Source organism: Thermobia domestica, chromosome 18, assembly GCF_964235325.1.
Source record: "Thermobia domestica chromosome 18, izTheDome1.hap1.1, whole genome shotgun sequence".
Taxonomy (NCBI): domain Eukaryota; kingdom Metazoa; phylum Arthropoda; class Insecta; order Zygentoma; family Lepismatidae; genus Thermobia; species Thermobia domestica.
The window spans coordinates 15,247,787-15,267,269 of NC_137471.1; the positions used below are offsets into that span (position 1 = coordinate 15,247,787).

A 19,483-nucleotide genomic window follows, 5' to 3' on the forward strand; every position below is an offset into this window, starting at 1 on the left:
CATCTATCGGCAAAACTTGTCCCTTTAAACCAACCTTAAGCCTCTGTGTCTTATAGGGAAGAATATTTGAAATAAAAATCAAATACGACAGTGAGATGAAACATGTTAATGGGAGTATTAATCTACTTGTTAGAAACTGTTCACCAACAAAAGAGTGATAGTACCAGAGCCGTAACTTGTGAGAGGCAAGCTCCCGCCGTTCGAGGGGTCCCGTTTTAGGACAAAATTTTCTTACTCCATATACGATACTAGTATGAAATTATAAATGAAGCATCAAACAGGTTCACTTCATTACATAAACAAAACAGCACACAAAAGGTAAATAAAACAAAAATGAGTCGTGGGCCCATTTCAGCAAAAAAGTCTACTATTAGGTGCCCTAGAAATAATATTTATTCGTATGGCTTTGAGATTTGTCAATATTGTCCCCTTAATTAATTTGTCATTATGGAATGGGCTCAGGGGCAAAAGGAGGGACCACAGGCTAAGAGGGACCCACAAAGAGTAAGAGAAAGATGGGGCCTATTTTTTAATTTTGCGGCAAGGCCCAAAACAACTTTTACCTAAAGGGCCCAAATATTAATGCTGCCCCCCCTCCCGAAAAAATCTAAGTTACGGCGCTGGATAATACATACCTTATATTTATCAATAATTTCCAACAGTCTTTCCTCGTTGTACACAGGAATAGAATAAAGTTTCTTAAAATTGATCAACGTGCATAAAGAACATAATAGTCCTCCAATGTGAAAATTGGTGAATGTGATCATGCAATCAGCATTAGGAAAGATGTACCTACAAAACAAATTTTAAAAAAATTAACATTTTATCACATTATGTGTGTTTAATGATATAACTAATTATTATTAATTTAACAATTGAATAATATTGTCACAAAGACTTCCATTCGTGTACAAAAGAAATAAGTTGGGAATGGGTCATGGAGTATTAAATTAAATTAAAGATTTAATTTAATTTTACAGTTAACTGAAAATAACAATGGAGGGCGGTGGCTCAGTGGTAGAGCGTTCACCACCGGTGCTTGCGGTCCCTGGTTCGATCCAAGCTCGCGCCGTGTGAACTTTGTGGTGGACAAACACCGTGCTCGTGGATTTTCTCTCGGGGTTCTCCCGTTTCCTCCCACTTTCTTCATTCCACGATTTCACTCATCTCTCATCATCACCGTCTCCTTCAGCCTAACCGGCATAGCTGTGGGACGTAAAACTTAAAGATTTCATTTCATTTCTTTCATATTTACAAATGTTAAACTTGAGGAAGGATTGTAAAGATAATGGGATGAAAATAAATGTTAGAAAGACAAAAGCAATGGTAATTGGAACAAAGGGATCGATGTCAAATATAGAAGTAGGAGGGGAGAAAATAGAAGAGGTGACTAGTTTCCGATATCTAGGTAGTATTATTAGTGATACTACGTAGTGTGAAGTGAAATAAAAGCAAGAATAGTAATGGTGAAAGAAGCATTTAGGAGGAAGAAATGTTTATTTTGTGGGTCCTTGAATGAAGTGTTGAGAAAAGGAGTCAACAATTGGTTTGTGTTGAATATTGTAGTAGGAGAAACAGAAACACTACGGAAAAGCGATTAAAAAAAAGACTGCAAGTTTTCAAAATGTTGATATGGAGAAGAATAGAGAGAGTTAGCTGGATCGAGGGCGAAGAAACAAATCAGAGTAGAAATGGTGGGACAGAAGAGAACAATTTTGGATGTAATTAGGATGAGGAAGAGAAACTGGTTCGAATATTGCCTGAGAAGACACTGTAGAATATTATGAGGGACATGTTAGAGGCTACAGTGGGGAAAAGAAAAGAGAGAGAGAGGGTGGAAAGAGACTACACTTGTTGGACGGTATGAAGACAGAAATGTTAGAGGATACAGTGGGAAAAAGAAAAAAAAAGAGAGAGAGAGGGTGGAAAGAGACTACACTTGTTGGACGGTATGAAGACAGAAATGTTAGAGGGTACAGTGGGGAAAAGAAAAAAGAGAGAGAGAGGGTGGAAAGAGACTACACTTGTTGGACGGTATGAAGACAGAAATGTTAGAGGGTATAGTGGGGAAAAGAAAAAAGAGAGAGAGAGGGTGGAAAGAGACTACACTTGTTGGACGGTATGAAGACAGAAATGTTAGAGGGTACAGTGGGGAAAAGAAAAAAAAAGAGAGAGAGGGTGGAAAGAGACTGCACTTATTGGACGGTATGAAGACAGAAATGTTAGAGGGTACAGTGGGGAAAAGAAAAAAGAGAGAGAGAGAGGGTGGAAAGAGACTACACTTGTTGGACGGTATGAAGACAGAAATGTTAGAGGGTACAGTGGGGAAAAGAAAAAAAGAGAGAGAGGGTGGAAAGAGACTACACTTGTTGGACGGTATGAAGACAGAAATGTTAGAGGGTACAGTGGGGAAAAGAAAAAAGAGAGAGAGAGGGTGGAAAGAGACTATACTTGTTGGACGGTATGAAGACAGAAATGTTAGAGGGTACAGTGGGGAAAAGAAAAGAGAGAGAGAGAGGGTGGAAAGAGACTACACTTGTTGGACGGTATGAAAACAGAAATATTAGAGGGTACAGTGGGGAGAAGAAAAGAGAGAGAGAGAGGGTGGAAAGAGACTACACTTGTTGGACGGTATGAAGACAGAAATGTTAGAGGGTACAGTGTGGAAAAGAAAAGAGAGGGAGAGGGTGGAAAGAGACTACACTTGTTGGATGGTATGAAGACAGAAATGTTAGAGGGTACAGTGGGGAAAAGAAAAGAGAGAGAGAGAGAGAGAGAGAGAGAGAGAGAGAGAGAGAGGGTGGAAAGAGACTACACTTGTTGGACGGTATAAAGACAGAAATGTTAGAGGGTACAGTGGGGAAAAGAAAAGAGAGAGAGAGAGAGAGAGAGAGAGAGAGTGGAAAGAGACTACACTTGGATGGTATGAAGACAAAAAAATCGTAGGTGAAGACGAAGAGGTTAGCTGAAATCTGGAGCGTGGAAGGGTTTCAGTTGCGGCAAGAGACCCGCCAATAATGGCAGGATCAGTCGTTCTTTCAGAAAAAAATGTTCCGGGGGGCCATACTTAGTATTCCAGGGGGCACTGCTGGTACTATTCTATTTATTATTATATTATAGACTATTATTTTGGTCTCCTTCGGGGGGCACTCTCATAGCTCCCGGGGGGGCAGTGCCCCCTCAAAATCATGTCTGGAAGAAATACTGGGCAGGATGCTTATGATGATGTAACGTCTCAATGGACCATGCTAATCTCTAATAGTAAACACTTATATTAATAGATGTCGACACCTGTGTTCTCACTTGCTTGACTGACGCTAATATATTATTATTATTATTATTATTATTATTATTATTATTATTATTATTATTATTATTATTATTACTGGAGATCTGAGTGCACTTCTCTCAAATCATTCTGTGAGTTGAACTCGCAGACACAGGCTCGTTTTCCTTTGTGGAGAGGTAAAGTCACAACTGTATGAGTTCATGAACATCCTCATATATAAGAGAAGATTATCATCATACAAGAACACTTTAGAGCACAGTTTAATAACAATTTAGCGACAAAATAAAACAATGATTTCCTGCCATCATCAGGACGATTGCACCTACAGTCTTGAAAAAAAAATAGTCACAATGAACATGTAGGCGCATTTAATTATGTGTCACATGATAGAGCACATATGAATTCTTTGGACAACTAGTCATAAGTTCATTACTAAATTACTGTAATCAGAAACTACAAGAGGTGATCAGAAAGTAATGTTACAAAGCCTGTAGTGAAACGTGTATATACAGGGTGTTTCAAAACAACACCGACAACGTTTGGAAGGTGATTCCTGACACCAAGATAAGACAAAAAGTATAGACGAACCTGGGTGCACAAATGCTTCCTTTCAGAGTTATAGGCTGCCGAAAACATGAAAAAAATGAACTTTGTAGGTTCACAGCACCAAAACTATGGGACCTATTGTAGTCGGGTCAAGACTTGACTCAGGAACTAATATGTGCGCTATCCAAATATCCAAGTTTCAGAATCCTTCGTACTTCCCCAACAATTGTTGTAGAGGTATGTCAGATGTCAGATTATATGCCCGTAGCCAAACTCACTCTATAAAAATTGTTGCCAGAGTAACTTAGAATTCTGAAACATGTATTTTTGGATAGTGGAGATATTAGTTCCTAAATTAAGTCCTGACCCGCCTATGGTAGTTCCCATAGTTCTGGAGCTACGGAGCATTAAAGTTCATTTTTTCATGTTTTCGACAGGCTACAACTCCGAAAGGAAGTATTTGTGCACCCAGGTTGGTATATACTTTTCCTGTTATCTTGGTGTCAGGAATCAGCTCCCAAACGTTGTCGGTGTTGTTTTGAAACACAATGTATATTATTTTTTACAACCAATATAGCCAATAGATAGTACGTACATTAGGTTATTTTTAGACATAGACTCCAAATTGGAGTGAGTTTGAAGATTCCCTCCTGATAAAAAATCCTGTTCTTGCGTGTTCAGCCACGTTGTCACTAACTGTTGCACCTCCTTGTCTGAAGCGAAGTGACAGCCTCCGAGGTGCTCCTTCAAGTGCGGGGACAAGTGAAAGTCATTCAGAGCGTCGTCCGAGCTGTAGGGAGGGTGGTCGGTGATGTCCCAGAGAATGCTTTACCAGCGTGATGGCGTTTTCTGTACCAGCTGCAAAAGTTCGATGCCATTCTCCGACATTACAGTTTTTCCGTAAACCTTTACCAGGTGTCAATGAATTTAATTGCGGTTACGTTGTTCCGCCGACAGAAATCCAATAACTGAGCTGACTTCTTCGTGAGAGCAGTTTTCCAAACGAGTCGCCATTACTGTTTACGTACAACTAGTGCCGTCGGTGGCGGTTATCTGAAACTGCTCAGTTGTCAACTCCAAGTTTTAAAATTACCACACTCTCCCCCTCATTCATCCATAACAGACGAAACTCCAGAAATATGGCCTTGTAATGTTAGTTTCTGATCCTCTCTCGTAGTAAGGTGTAGCAGTATACGGAATTCCTGGCAATATTATAGAGTATTAACAAAATTAAAACAAAGCATTAGCAAATACACGGCTGAAAGATATATGAGAAATGCCGTTCGTATTACAAATAACTAACTAGTTCAGTAGCGTCTTCTGACGTGGATGTTAGGACGTTGGCAAGAAAGGAAAAATATATTAACCCTCACAACCATAGGCGATACTAGAGGGGAAACCCCTTCTTCCCAGGAGCAAAGATGGGCCCACCCACATTTTTATACTGATCAAAAATGTGATAAATTTGCCTCAATTTACGCATAACTATTTTAGTGGCATTCGCATTCAGCATACGAGTATTTAATAGTGACTATACTTTGCCCACCCATCGATTTCCTGAATATAGTCTGTACCTGGAAGTTCTGGAAATTTTCGAAAGTAAGGAACCATGATCGTCACTGCATAATGTCCTATTTACGCCAACCTACAAATAGCAATTTACTTCTAACAATTTAGTCTGGAAATTATAAAGAGCAATCAAGGAGGATGTTTTTAGGTAAGGAATACATTTAATTATAATAATTATACTATAAGTAAATATACCCTCAAAATATGAAACTGAAAATCAAAAACAAGCAATTATTTACTTACAATTACGTGAATTTCATCTCAAGTCGTCTTTCTTTGCGTCGTAGAAACCTCTGGATTACTGCTTTAGAAACAGTAATAGGGACCCGAAACCGTAAGTCTTGAGGATGACCCACTAACGACAAAGTAAATGAAAATTAGGTAAATAAAAAGGCAGAATGGAAAACCGTTCTGTAGCTTAAAGTCCAGGCATTTTTTTTTTTTTTGTATCAACTGACACTTCCAACACAACTTGGATTGAGAAAAAAATGATGTTTCTTTTCACCGTACTCCTTACACGTATTTTAGGAAGAACTCGATTGCACCATTAATTTTTAAATTGAATGATATGTTTAGCAATAAAAAAAAGTGCGTAGATCATACCCCCTATCCCCCCCCAAAAATGTTTTCCGTATTGCTATAAAATATCTGTACATCCACAGATAAATCTACAGAGTTGGCAACGCTTGAGAGAAGCAGAAAACTCAATACGTTGATTTCCTAACCAACGCCTTGGATCACACAAGCACGAGGTGAGAAACACGAAGCGCATGCGCAAAAGGAGTCTTCTAAAGCAGTGAAACTTCAGCCAAAGCGTTGCCAACGACTATTTGATTAGTTGTTTCCTCAAAACATGACGGAGACCGCACGTTCTTTTGCACTTCAACAGTTGATTCTGTCTCGTTGAAAGTAAAAAATCCCAAGTTCTGACGATCCATTTAATTAAATTAAAATACTCTTTTCTTCATTTTTCGTTGGGCGTTAACACACGACTTGTACACCCAGAGAAGACGCTACTGAACCAGTTAATAATAATAATTATACTGTCGTGTGTTACACTCTCTTGCAATTAAGAATGATTTCATGGTATATACGATGCTCATATATTTGCAATTAATTGTTGCAAATTTTACATTGTACAGTTAAGTCTCCATATCTCTACGTAAACTATAAAATAATTAATAATGGAAAATCGAATACTTACTTAGTACCGTTCAAAATACTGATAATTATGTAATGAGTGTACATAGCCCCCTTTGGAAGCCCTGTACTTCCACTAGTGGTTGGAATAAATATTACATCTTCTTTTGGATTAATTTTCAATTTCTCTGGACATGCTGCAAAAAAAAAAAAAAAAAAAGATAAAATGTTAGGACTGATTGAGTTGAGTTGATTTTAGTTTAGCGTCCCTTTTAGCAGCGAGGCTATATGAGACGTGGACCTACTGATTAACGTGGAATCCGAACCACATGAGCTCCCGCCGGGAATCGAACCCGGGTCTCCCACGCCATAGGACTGATTGAAAAGCACACTTTCAGAAAATTTAAGTCACCGGGAATTTTGCAAAATATGTTAACTGAATATATTACCCCTTCGAACGTATCAAAAAGGATTTTACAACTTTGAAAATTTATAGATTTATTTATTTAACTTACAGATATGGTTTTCATGTCATTTTGTAGCAAAACACATTATTGGTTTTTACCTTATACCTAAAGAGGTTCAATGTGGATTTCAGTGCGGCACACATTCCAGCTTAAGTCGATTTCTTGCCAAAAATTCCTTACAAGCAATTCTACCAGTATCTTTTAATTCTTGCACCATTCGTAATTTATATGGTTTGAGATGCAATCGTTTCTTCAACACACGCCAAACTATAATGGGTGGGACACCCAGCTACCAAGAAGCACGGCCGGGTTGATTTTGTAATACTTTTCACAAAGCTTTGTCTCACTTGCTGTACAACGTCTTCAGATATACGGGAACGACCTGAAGATTTGTTGTGTCTTATAGAACATCCAGTTTCAATAAAATACTTATGCCACTGACAAATAGTAGGCCTACTGGGAGGATCTTGACTATACTTTGTACGAAAATTACGTTGCATAGTTGTCGCAGACTTGGATTCTTCAAACCAAAATAACACAGCTAGCACGCTCGGGACCAGTAAAGGCAGCCATCTTTGCTTCAACTACTGCTAGCGCTTCCGGTGGCTTGTTTCTGAAATAATGTACTACGTGAGTCAAAACGTGCTGTATTTTGCTTAAAAAATGACACCAAAACTATGTCTGTAAGATAATTGAATAAATCAATATGAATTTTTCAAAGTTTTAAAGTTCTTTTTGATACACCCTATATATTCTGTGTTGAAGTTTTCTGAAACTAAGAAACGTAAAGAATTTGTAAAGAAATGTGACGCTGACTCCAAAAGTGATATCTTGCAAAACTAGAAACCGTTAGTTTTTTTTGGTTGATTCAATTTAAGTGATAACATTTTCAACTCAGTCGACTGTGCAAACAGAAATTGGATAGGATAGCCTAAGCATATTAAAGCGATGAATCTAGTGTCATCCGATTTGAGAAGAATTCTATTTCCCAGTGTTCTATTTAAAATAACAATTAATTCAATCTGATCGACCAGCCTAGTTGAATAAATCGCCTAGTGAAAACACCTTTCGACAGAAAAGTTCAGTGGGATATCGCAAAACAGAGAGCCAATTTCTATCACAAATGCTTTGAAAGTAATAACACTATTTCTAGAATTGTATGATCAAAGTGTGTATCTATAAAATTGAAAAAAAAAAATACTGCGGCTAGAGAAGCCACTCTAGAAGCGACCATAAAATAAATTAACTTTAAAATAACACTTATTGAGCTATATAGTAAATTAAACAAATATCGGGACACCATGTAATTGTGAAATCGCTATAAATTAGCTTTAAAATAACAATTATTGACCTATAGTAAATTAAACAATTACCGGGACGCCATATACTTGTGAAGTCGCTATAAAATAAACTATTTAATGCGGTATATCACAGCAACAGGTTTCCTCTGACACATCTTCGAAATTTCGAATCGATTTTGAATTGACCAGACCAGGGCAACCATCAGACAGACTTCGATTTTGTTTGACATAATTAAACGGAACATAATGACTAGATTCAACTAGTTAATTCGGTTCAGCTGCATCTGCAGAAAATACATTAGCCATTCGGGGTAACCTAATCTAACTAGGTTCAGGGAATACATGTCTGTGACGTGTTCCTTCGGCTGAGATTTGACTACATTTTCATGACACAGATCCTTGACAGTAAGCTTATAATGCACTCGTTCGATTAAACAGTTTGAAATCATAATGACAGACGAGTAGGACGCAAATTAAAAAAAAATACCTGGAAACAATTAGGCAACAAAATCAAAATTTATTATGTACGTACACTCATGTCCAAAACTATTGTCGTATGTCTATAAATATGTTGTTGTAGGAATATAATTTGATAACGATTTCGCCCGGTATTTCTTATAATCTTAGTATGTGTATAATCGGCAAAGACATGCATGTGGAAAATTTCATGTTTAAAGAGCAGTAAATAAGAACAATAAAACGAAAATAAAAGTTTCTTGTTTATTTAGCAACATTTTGTTTTACTCATTCTAATTTTCGTATTTATAATTATTTTCCTATGACAATTACCACAAACATACATTTCCCGATTATACACATAGTATCAGAATTAAAAGTACCCTGCAAAATCATTATCAAATTATATTCTTACAAGAAGACAGTTATAGATATGCGACATTCATTTTGGACATAAGTGTACATTATAGATTTTCAAAAAGCACATTGTAAGGATCCCAACATCACAACAAAAGCACATGTCAACATAATACGTGCTATTGATTGTAAACAGCGTAGCAGAAGAGAAGCCGACACGAAAAACACCGAGGGACGCCGAAAGAAGACGGACCTCACGGAAGGACCCGAAAGGGGACAGATAAAAGCCCGACCACTGAGGGACCCAGCATCAGTCGACCAACTGATCGTAACCTATCCTAAACCCTGGTGGCTGCTATGAATCTAAGGGGTTATCCTAACTACAACTAATCCCTGGAGGCTGCTATGAAGCTAAGGGGATCATCTTAAATACCATACCTCGTAAGGGTTGCTATGAGCGGAGGTTACCTAGAACCAAATCCTTGAAAATTCCGGAGGCTGCTATGAAGCTAAGGGGATCCTCTTAAATACCATACCTCGTAAGGGTTGCTATGAGCGGAGGTTACCTAGAACCAAATCCTTGAAAATTCCGGAGGCTGCTATGAAGCTAAGGGGATCCTCTTAAATACCATACCTCGTAAGGGTTGCTATGAGCGGAGGTTACCTAGAACCAAATCCTTGAAAATTCCGGAGGCTGCTATGAAGCTAAGGGGATCCTCTTAAATACCATACCTCGTAAGGGTTGCTATGAGCGGAGGTTACCTAGAACCAAATCCTTGAAATTTCCGGAGGCTGCTATGAAGCTAAGGGGATCCTCTTAAATACCATACCTCGTAAGGGTTGCTATGAGCGGAGGTTACCTAGAACCAAATCCTTGAAAATTCCGGAGGCTGCTATGAAGCTAAGGGGATCCTCTTAAATACCATACCTCGTAAGGGTTGCTATGAGCGGAGGTTACCTAGAACCAAATCCTTGAAATTTCCGGAGGCTGCTATGAAGCTAAGGGGATCCTCTTAAATACCATACCTCGTAAGGGTTGCTATGAGCGGAGGTTACCTAGAACCAAATCCTTGAAAATTCCGGAGGCTGCTATGAAGCTAAGGGGATCCTCTTAAATACCATACCTCGTAAGGGTTGCTATGAGCGGAGGTTACCTAGAACCAAATCCTTGAAAATTCCGGAGGCTGCTATGAAGCTAAGGGGATCCTCTTAAATACCATACCTCGTAAGGGTTGCTATGAGCGGAGGTTACCTAGAACCAAATCCTTGAAAATTCCGGAGGCTGCTATGAAGCTAAGGGGATCCTCTTAAATACCATACCTCGTAAGGGTTGCTATGAGCGGAGGTTACCTAGAACCAAATCCTTGAAATTTCCGGAGGCTGCTATGAAGCTAAGGGGATCCTCTTAAATACCATACCTCGTAAGGGTTGCTATGAGCGGAGGTTACCTAGAACCAAATCCTTGAAAATTCCGGAGGCTGCTATGAAGCTAAGGGGATCCTCTTAAATACCATACCTCGTAAGGGTTGCTATGAGCGGAGGTTACCTAGAACCAAATCCTTGAAATTTCCGGAGGCTGCTATGAAGCTAAGGGGATCCTCTTAAATACCATACCTCGTAAGGGTTGCTATGAGCGGAGGTTACCTAGAACCAAATCCTTGAAAATTCCGGAGGCTGCTATGAAGCTAAGGGGATCCTCTTAAATACCATACCTCGTAAGGGTTGCTATGAGCGGAGGTTACCTAGAACCAAATCCTTGAAATTTCCGGAGGCTGCTATGAAGCTAAGGGGATCCTCTTAAATACCATACCTCGTAAGGGTTGCTATGAGCGGAGGTTACCTAGAACCAAATCCTTGAAAATTCCGGAGGCTGCTATGAAGCTAAGGGGATCCTCTTAAATACCATACCTCGTAAGGGTTGCTATGAGCGGAGGTTACCTAGAACCAAATCCTTGAAATTTCCGGAGGCTGCTATGAAGCTAAGGGGATCCTCTTAAATACCATACCTCGTAAGGGTTGCTATGAGCGGAGGTTACCTAGAACCAAATCCTTGAAATTTCCGGAGGCTGCTATGAAGCTAAGGGGATCCTCTTAAATACCATACCTCGTAAGGGTTGCTATGAGCGGAGGTTACCTAGAACCAAATCCTTGAAAATTCCGGAGGCTGCTATGAAGCTAAGGGGATCCTCTTAAATACCATACCTCGTAAGGGTTGCTATGAGCGGAGGTTACCTAGAACCAAATCCTTGAAAATTCCGGAGGCTGCTATGAAGCTAAGGGGATCCTCTTAAATACCATACCTCGTAAGGGTTGCTATGAGCGGAGGTTACCTAGAACCAAATCCTTGAAATTTCCGGAGGCTGCTATGAAGCTAAGGGGATCCTCTTAAATACCATACCTCGTAAGGGTTGCTATGAGCGGAGGTTACCTAGAACCAAATCCTTGAAAATTCCGGAGGCTGCTATGAAGCTAAGGGGATCCTCTTAAATACCATACCTCGTAAGGGTTGCTATGAGCGGAGGTTACCTAGAACCAAATCCTTGAAATTTCCGGAGGCTGCTATGAAGCTAAGGGGATCCTCTTAAATACCATACCTCGTAAGGGTTGCTATGAGCGGAGGTTACCTAGAACCAAATCCTTGAAATTTCCGGAGGCTGCTATGAAGCTAAGGGGATCCTCTTAAATACCATACCTCGTAAGGGTTGCTATGAGCGGAGGTTACCTAGAACCAAATCCTTGAAAATTCCGGAGGCTGCTATGAAGCTAAGGGGATCCTCTTAAATACCATACCTCGTAAGGGTTGCTATGAGCGGAGGTTACCTAGAACCAAATCCTTGAAATTTCCGGAGGCTGCTATGAAGCTAAGGGGATCCTCTTAAATACCATACCTCGTAAGGGTTGCTATGAGCGGAGGTTACCTAGAACCAAATCCTTGAAAATTCCGGAGGCTGCTATGAAGCTAAGGGGATCCTCTTAAATACCATACCTCGTAAGGGTTGCTATGAGCGGAGGTTACCTAGAACCAAATCCTTGAAATTTCCGGAGGCTGCTATGAAGCTAAGGGGATCCTCTTAAATACCATACCTCGTAAGGGTTGCTATGAGCGGAGGTTACCTAGAACCAAATCCTTGAAATTTCCGGAGGCTGCTATGAAGCTAAGGGGATCCTCTTAAATACCATACCTCGTAAGGGTTGCTATGAGCGGAGGTTACCTAGAACCAAATCCTTGAAAATTCCGGAGGCTGCTATGAAGCTAAGGGGATCCTCTTAAATACCATACCTCGTAAGGGTTGCTATGAGCGGAGGTTACCTAGAACCAAATCCTTGAAAATTCCGGAGGCTGCTATGAAGCTAAGGGGATCCTCTTAAATACCATACCTCGTAAGGGTTGCTATGAGCGGAGGTTACCTAGAACCAAATCCTTGAAAATTCCGGAGGCTGCTATGAAGCTAAGGGGATCCTCTTAAATACCATACCTCGTAAGGGTTGCTATGAGCGGAGGTTACCTAGAACCAAATCCTTGAAATTTCCGGAGGCTGCTATGAAGCTAAGGGGATCCTCTTAAATACCATACCTCGTAAGGGTTGCTATGAGCGGAGGTTACCTAGAACCAAATCCTTGAAAATTCCGGAGGCTGCTATGAAGCTAAGGGGATCCTCTTAAATACCATACCTCGTAAGGGTTGCTATGAGCGGAGGTTACCTAGAACCAAATCCTTGAAAATTCCGGAGGCTGCTATGAAGCTAAGGGGATCCTCTTAAATACCATACCTCGTAAGGGTTGCTATGAGCGGAGGTTACCTAGAACCAAATCCTTGAAAATTCCGGAGGCTGCTATGAAGCTAAGGGGATCCTCTTAAATACCATACCTCGTAAGGGTTGCTATGAGCGGAGGTTACCTAGAACCAAATCCTTGAAATTTCCGGAGGCTGCTATGAAGCTAAGGGGATCCTCTTAAATACCATACCTCGTAAGGGTTGCTATGAGCGGAGGTTACCTAGAACCAAATCCTTGAAATTTCCGGAGGCTGCTATGAAGCTAAGGGGATCCTCTTAAATACCATACCTCGTAAGGGTTGCTATGAGCGGAGGTTACCTAGAACCAAATCCTTGAAAATTCCGGAGGCTGCTATGAAGCTAAGGGGATCCTCTTAAATACCATACCTCGTAAGGGTTGCTATGAGCGGAGGTTACCTAGAACCAAATCCTTGAAATTTCCGGAGGCTGCTATGAAGCTAAGGGGATCCTCTTAAATACCATACCTCGTAAGGGTTGCTATGAGCGGAGGTTACCTAGAACCAAATCCTTGAAAATTCCGGAGGCTGCTATGAAGCTAAGGGGATCCTCTTAAATACCATACCTCGTAAGGGTTGCTATGAGCGGAGGTTACCTAGAACCAAATCCTTGAAATTTCCGGAGGCTGCTATGAAGCTAAGGGGATCCTCTTAAATACCATACCTCGTAAGGGTTGCTATGAGCGGAGGTTACCTAGAACCAAATCCTTGAAATTTCCGGAGGCTGCTATGAAGCTAAGGGGATCCTCTTAAATACCATACCTCGTAAGGGTTGCTATGAGCGGAGGTTACCTAGAACCAAATCCTTGAAAATTCCGGAGGCTGCTATGAAGCTAAGGGGATCCTCTTAAATACCATACCTCGTAAGGGTTGCTATGAGCGGAGGTTACCTAGAACCAAATCCTTGAAAATTCCGGAGGCTGCTATGAAGCTAAGGGGTTACCCGTACAGAACGCTATAATCTGTATACCTAGGTCATTAAAGAGACACTTTATTGTTAGAACTTTTTGTAAACACAAAATACTCAGTTTTATGAGAAAATTGGTGAAGGGAAAAATCTCGGTCCATTATTGACTCTACCAAAGTCATTACAATATTATTGGATCAAAAGATCCAATACATTTCAGGCAAACATTTTCTTGTAGACCTCATATCTCGAGAACTACATATATAGTAGAGATTTAAGGTTTGCCGAGAGTGAAAGAATCAAACTATAACGTGTGCCAAGTTGGAAACAGGTTTACCGAGAGTGTAGGAACGTGTGCCAAGTTGGAAATAACAATCACATTGATTAATGTTACTGTAACTTACTGTAACCACGCGAACCTTAACATAATTACAACACTAATTTCATTTGGCTCATACCTGATCCGTCATCTTTGAGTAGCTCTTCCAGTGGTGTGGCTCCTTCAACTTTCCCAATCGAAAAGAGTTGAACCTTCCAAGGAAGTCGTTGGATTACGGCTTTCACATGAGATGCTGTGTCCTCGTCACAAACCACAAACTTTGTGTCCGATTCTTTCATTAATTCATATTGCTCATCTGTAAAATAGAAGCACTTGATTGTAGAGGAATTTTATATCAAACAAGAAGAAAAGAAAAGTATGTAAGAAATATATATATGGTTAACGTACGCATATTCGGCGCGGGAAACCTTTGTCAGAAGATGAAGATTTAGATGGAGGAAAATCCCTTTCTGAACACAAATTAGCTTTAAACTAGTTTTCGGCGAAACAAAATACGGCCAAACAGGAATTCTTATTTCAGCAAACATGACCATATTGTATAGGTATGCATTAATTTCGTAGCTTAAAGTATTCGGAGAAAGAGGCAGGAACCAATCAAGTTTGTTCCATTCATCTTGATATACTTTCCAAAGACCGTAAAGTGTGCGTGGCTATTGACGACCTAATCCAAAGTACGTGACCTAACTCTCATTTCAACAAAAGGGAATATAGAAATATCAACGAGAAATGCATCAGGCGTTTCATAAGAATATCTATAAAAGAAATTGCACGATCTCTCGTTTCACCTGCCATCGCTTCATGTTAATCATCGTTGAATTTACTGTGCCTTGTCTTGGTGAATGACAGGGCAAGAAGTGATGCTGCCATTTAGGGATGTAATATTGTGGTCGTATAGTAGCTTCAAAAAGTTCGGTTGGCAACGGTGCCGATTTCTATATAATTTCGTAGCTTAAGGCATTCGGAAAAAAAGGCTAGAACTAATCAAGTCTGTTCCATTTCTCTTGACATACTTTCCAAAGACCGTAAAGTGTGCGCGGCTATTGACGATCTAATCCAATGTACTTGACCTAACCCTGGTTTCAACAACGGGAACCCAGAAATATCCATGAGGAATACAACACAGGTTTTCACGTGCCTTAATCATCATTTACTTGTTTTAATCATCATTAACTTGCCTTAATCATCATTCACTTGCCTTAATTATCATTCACTTGCCTTAATCATCATTCACCTGCCTTAATCATCATTCACTTGCCTTAATCATCATTCACTTGCCTTAACCATCATTCACTTGCCTTAGTCATCATTCACTTGCCTTAATCATCATTCACTTGCCTTAATCATCCGTCTCCCTTAGCCTAAATGGCATAATCGTGGGACGTTAAACGGAAATATTTCATTTTCAAATACGATCAGTCATTTCCAAGCTATATCACTTTGAAATTGTATTATTAACACTTCAGAAATTTACTGTATTTCAAAGCAATTATATTTCATTACTTGATACTTTATGTGTGAAAATGTTTAAAGAGTTCTGCCAGTTTAATTCTTGCTGAATAAAATAGCAAACATCATTTGGCATGAACTAGTAATGATTATCAGAAAAATATGTAACAAACAAAAATACTAAAAGATACCTTCTCCATTAGCTGGACACCCTCCTTTCACGGCACCGTTACATCTCCAAGCTCCAAGGATATATAGATCCAACAGGGCCATTTCATTTGTTACAAAATACAAAAGTTCTCCTTTCTTGAAACCTCGTCGCGTTAGGGCACTGGCAACCTTTCGCGTCAAAGGCTGCACTTCCGAGTAAAGAACTTTTGTACCGTGGACAGCATCCGTCTGTAATAGATAAACAGAAAATCAAAACTTTATTTCTCTAGTATAAGACTGTTTTAGTTTGTTCTACAAATAAAGGAATGTGCAGCTTATTAATTGAGGATTTCGAGAGAGAAATTCTACTCGGAAGGCCAGTGAAGCCAACGGGTAGCGTAATGCTAAGGCTGCAGGCATTCTAGACGTTGTTCTCATAACGAAGGTAATGATGAGAGTACCAGAATCAGATTGGAACCATACATTCTTCAGGGGCTCGAAGTACGTCTTGCTACTTTATCGACATTATTTTTGGTAAAGAATATTGTGCTAACTGAAGAAATGAAGCCTTCTTTCTTATGTTAGGCAGGTGTGACACCACAGTTTTATTTGTCAACAATTTCAGTTCTATGTTTGCGTGAGTGCTCTGTCAGATGAGCTCACCACGGTATGTGGTTAATCTTTTCATAAAGGATTATCATCACTCTCCTTCAGGTTTCTAGTGTTGCCTCATGTTACTGTTTTGAGAGAGACGTGTATGATGTTTGGTGTATCATCTTGTTTGAGTGTGTTCCATCGACGCAAATCTGTTTTCAACATTAAAGGGCGGGATAGGACCGTTCCCATAATCCTTTTTTCTTTTGTTAAGCTATGTTAACAATATTTACGAAGTTGAAAAAGAATGCTATGGAGAATCAGGGGAGTAGAGTTGTCTTCAACATTGGGAGGCGGGTAGGTTTTAGGCTTACGGTAGATTAATCTGATGTGTGAGGTGAACCTGTTGCATATTATACAACAAGGAACATCAATCACTTTCCTTTGTGGCAATCGGACACAAATCATCATATTTCTATCCAGAAACACATTTCAAATCGAATTATTGGGGGGAAGTCCCCCTCAGTTCCAAGATTGGAGAGACAGATCCCCTCTCATCCCCCTGGAATTTGCGCCAGTGACCAGTATTTATTGTTTCATTTGATTATACGCGACGGAGATAATATTTGTGTGTTGTTGTGTTTTAGGTGTTGTTCTTTGTAAAAGACGGAACAAGAATAAACGACCCAAAAATGCCATTAAAACCAATGACATTTTTGGTCTTTTATTTCTGTTCCGTATTTTATTGTGTTTGGGATGTTTGTTAATTTGGTGTGTGCTAGATATACGCAAATTATCTTTTGCTAAAGTACAATGCGTTCAGAACACTTTTACAGTGAGGTTCCCTACACTTTTACAGTGAGGACTCATTTTGCAGAGGGTGTGTGGGTAAACCAGTGAACAGCACTATATCGAGAATAAAAGAAAAGTAACATAATTGAGTACTATTTTAAAATATCTGGTGTAGTAAAAAGTAATCCATTATTTTGCCAATAGATGGCTTCAGTGATCTGTATCTCGCGTTATATAAGTCCGATCGGGTTCAGCGAGATGGCGTTCAAACGATGAAATTACGTACTACAAACACTGTTCAGATAGTTGTGATGAGTTGACTCAGTGTTGTGTGAGCGCGAGTCAAAATGGACACTAGCAAAGAGAAAATACGCTATATTTTAAAATTTTTCTTCGACAAAAGGTGAAAACGCAAGCGAGGCGGCTGCAAATTTGAATAGTGTTTATGGTCCTGATATTGTAACAGCCAATTACGCGCAATTTTGGTTTCGTCGATTCCGTTCCGGTAATTTTGACGTTAAAGATGCACCACGCAGTGGAAGGCCAAGTGTCGAAAATGTCGATACAATCATGGACATTGTCGCGTCCGACGGTCGTTTAAGCACTATGTCGATTGCCCAAGAGCTAAACATTGCACAAAAAACCGTGTGGAACCATTTGCCTAAGGCTGGTTACAAAAAGGAGCTTGATGTATGGGTGCCACACGAGTTAACGCAAAAAAAAAAACAACTCATGGACCGAATTTCAATCTGCGAATCGCTGCTGAATCGCAACAAAATCGACAAATTTCTGAAGCGGTTGGTGACTGGCGATGAAAGGTTAATCACTTACGACAACGTCACGCGAAAATTGTCGTGGTCGAAGCGCGGTGAGCCGGCGCAAACGGTGCCCAAGCCAGAATTGACGGCCAGGAGGGTTTTGCTGTGTGTTTGGTGGGATTGGCAGGGAATTATATACTATGAGCTGCTCCTCTACGGCAAAACCCTTAACTGGGAACTGTACTGTCAACAATTGGACCGTCTGAAGACAGCAATCGCCCAGAAGCAGCCAGCTTTGGCCAATAGGAGAGGCATTGTGTTCCACCAGGACAACGCCAGGCCACACACATTGATAGTGACTCGCCAGAAGCTCCAGGAGCTTGGTTGGGAGGTTCTTATGCATCCAACTTATAGTCCGGACCTGGCACCGAGTGATTACCATCTTTTCCTGTCCATGACGAACACGTTTGCTGGTGAAAAAGTCGCTTCAAGAGAGGCTTGTGAAAACCGACTGTCTCAATTTTTTGCCACTAAGGACAAGGGCTTCTATGAGAGAGGCATCATGATATTACCTTCCAAATGGCAACACGTTATCGAACAAAACAGCGCATATGTGACCTAAATCGGATCATTCTAACTATGGTAAGTCAAGCCTTCAATGTCATGCCAAAATAATGGATTACTTTTTACTACACCAGATATGTATATGCACTTGAATTTAAATAAAATATTTATAATATCAAATAAGACACTGTAAGTCAAAGAAATCACAAGCAGTTTAACATGACGACTCTCTATATCGAAGCAAAGTTGCCATGTCTCCGCGATGTACCTAAACAAACGCTGCGACATTGCTGGGTAATTGTACCCACCGATACGTGTTCACAGGGGTGCGCAAAATCCCAAAACCTTGCACATCTAACTCTTGATGTGCTTCCATACAAAGAAGTCCAAGGGCATTAGATTGGGCGAGCGTACTACCCAGATCTGTGGTACGCCTCATCCAATCCAGCGTTCTGGGAACGTCTCGTTGAGTTATTCATACACAATGTGCGCAAAATGCGGTGGGGCGCGGTTTTGTTGAAACCATCAAATCCAGAATGTTGTTGGCAAACAATTGGGGCTGGAGGAATTGCTGAAGCATGCCCAGGTAAGACGTTACCATGACTTTTGCTTCAAAGCAATTCAGTGTAAACGTGCTATTGGATGATGTCTATCCACACGTTCACCTTGGTCATGTTACATTCCAATTCTGTGACAATGTTCGGCTGTTCTTCATCCCATATCCTGGTGTTGTGGTTATTGATGGGCCTTACGGATATGAAAATTAGCTTTATCACTGAATAGGACAGGTTCCAACAAATTTTCATTGTTTACTGCCTCGTTTAAGTGGTGGCATATATCCATGCATGCAGCATAATCCTTAGGATGAAGGTGATGGAGCATCTGGATGTGATAACCCTCTTTCTTCAGTACAAAGCACAAGATGTATGTAGAAAACTAATGTAATATTTTTATTACATCATGAAGTATGTTATTTCGAGCACACTGGCTCCTCTATTTCGTGGAATATGAGACT

General features: G+C 40.1%; 1 protein-coding gene across 1 annotated transcript in view; it reads right to left on the reverse strand.

Annotated features, from left to right (window-relative positions):
- LOC145675760 (uncharacterized) overlaps positions 1 to 19,483 on the reverse strand; it is a 63,457-nt gene that overhangs the window by 33,642 nt on the left and 10,332 nt on the right. Inside the window, exons 3-6 of the mRNA XM_081746416.1 lie at positions 15,802 to 16,009; positions 14,283 to 14,459; positions 6,609 to 6,741; positions 636 to 792 (exon numbers count right to left, since the gene is read on the reverse strand). Of these exons, the coding sequence (XP_081602542.1) occupies positions 636 to 792; positions 6,609 to 6,741; positions 14,283 to 14,459; positions 15,802 to 16,009 (675 nt within the window). The remainder of the gene's footprint in view (positions 1 to 635; positions 793 to 6,608; positions 6,742 to 14,282; positions 14,460 to 15,801; positions 16,010 to 19,483) is intronic.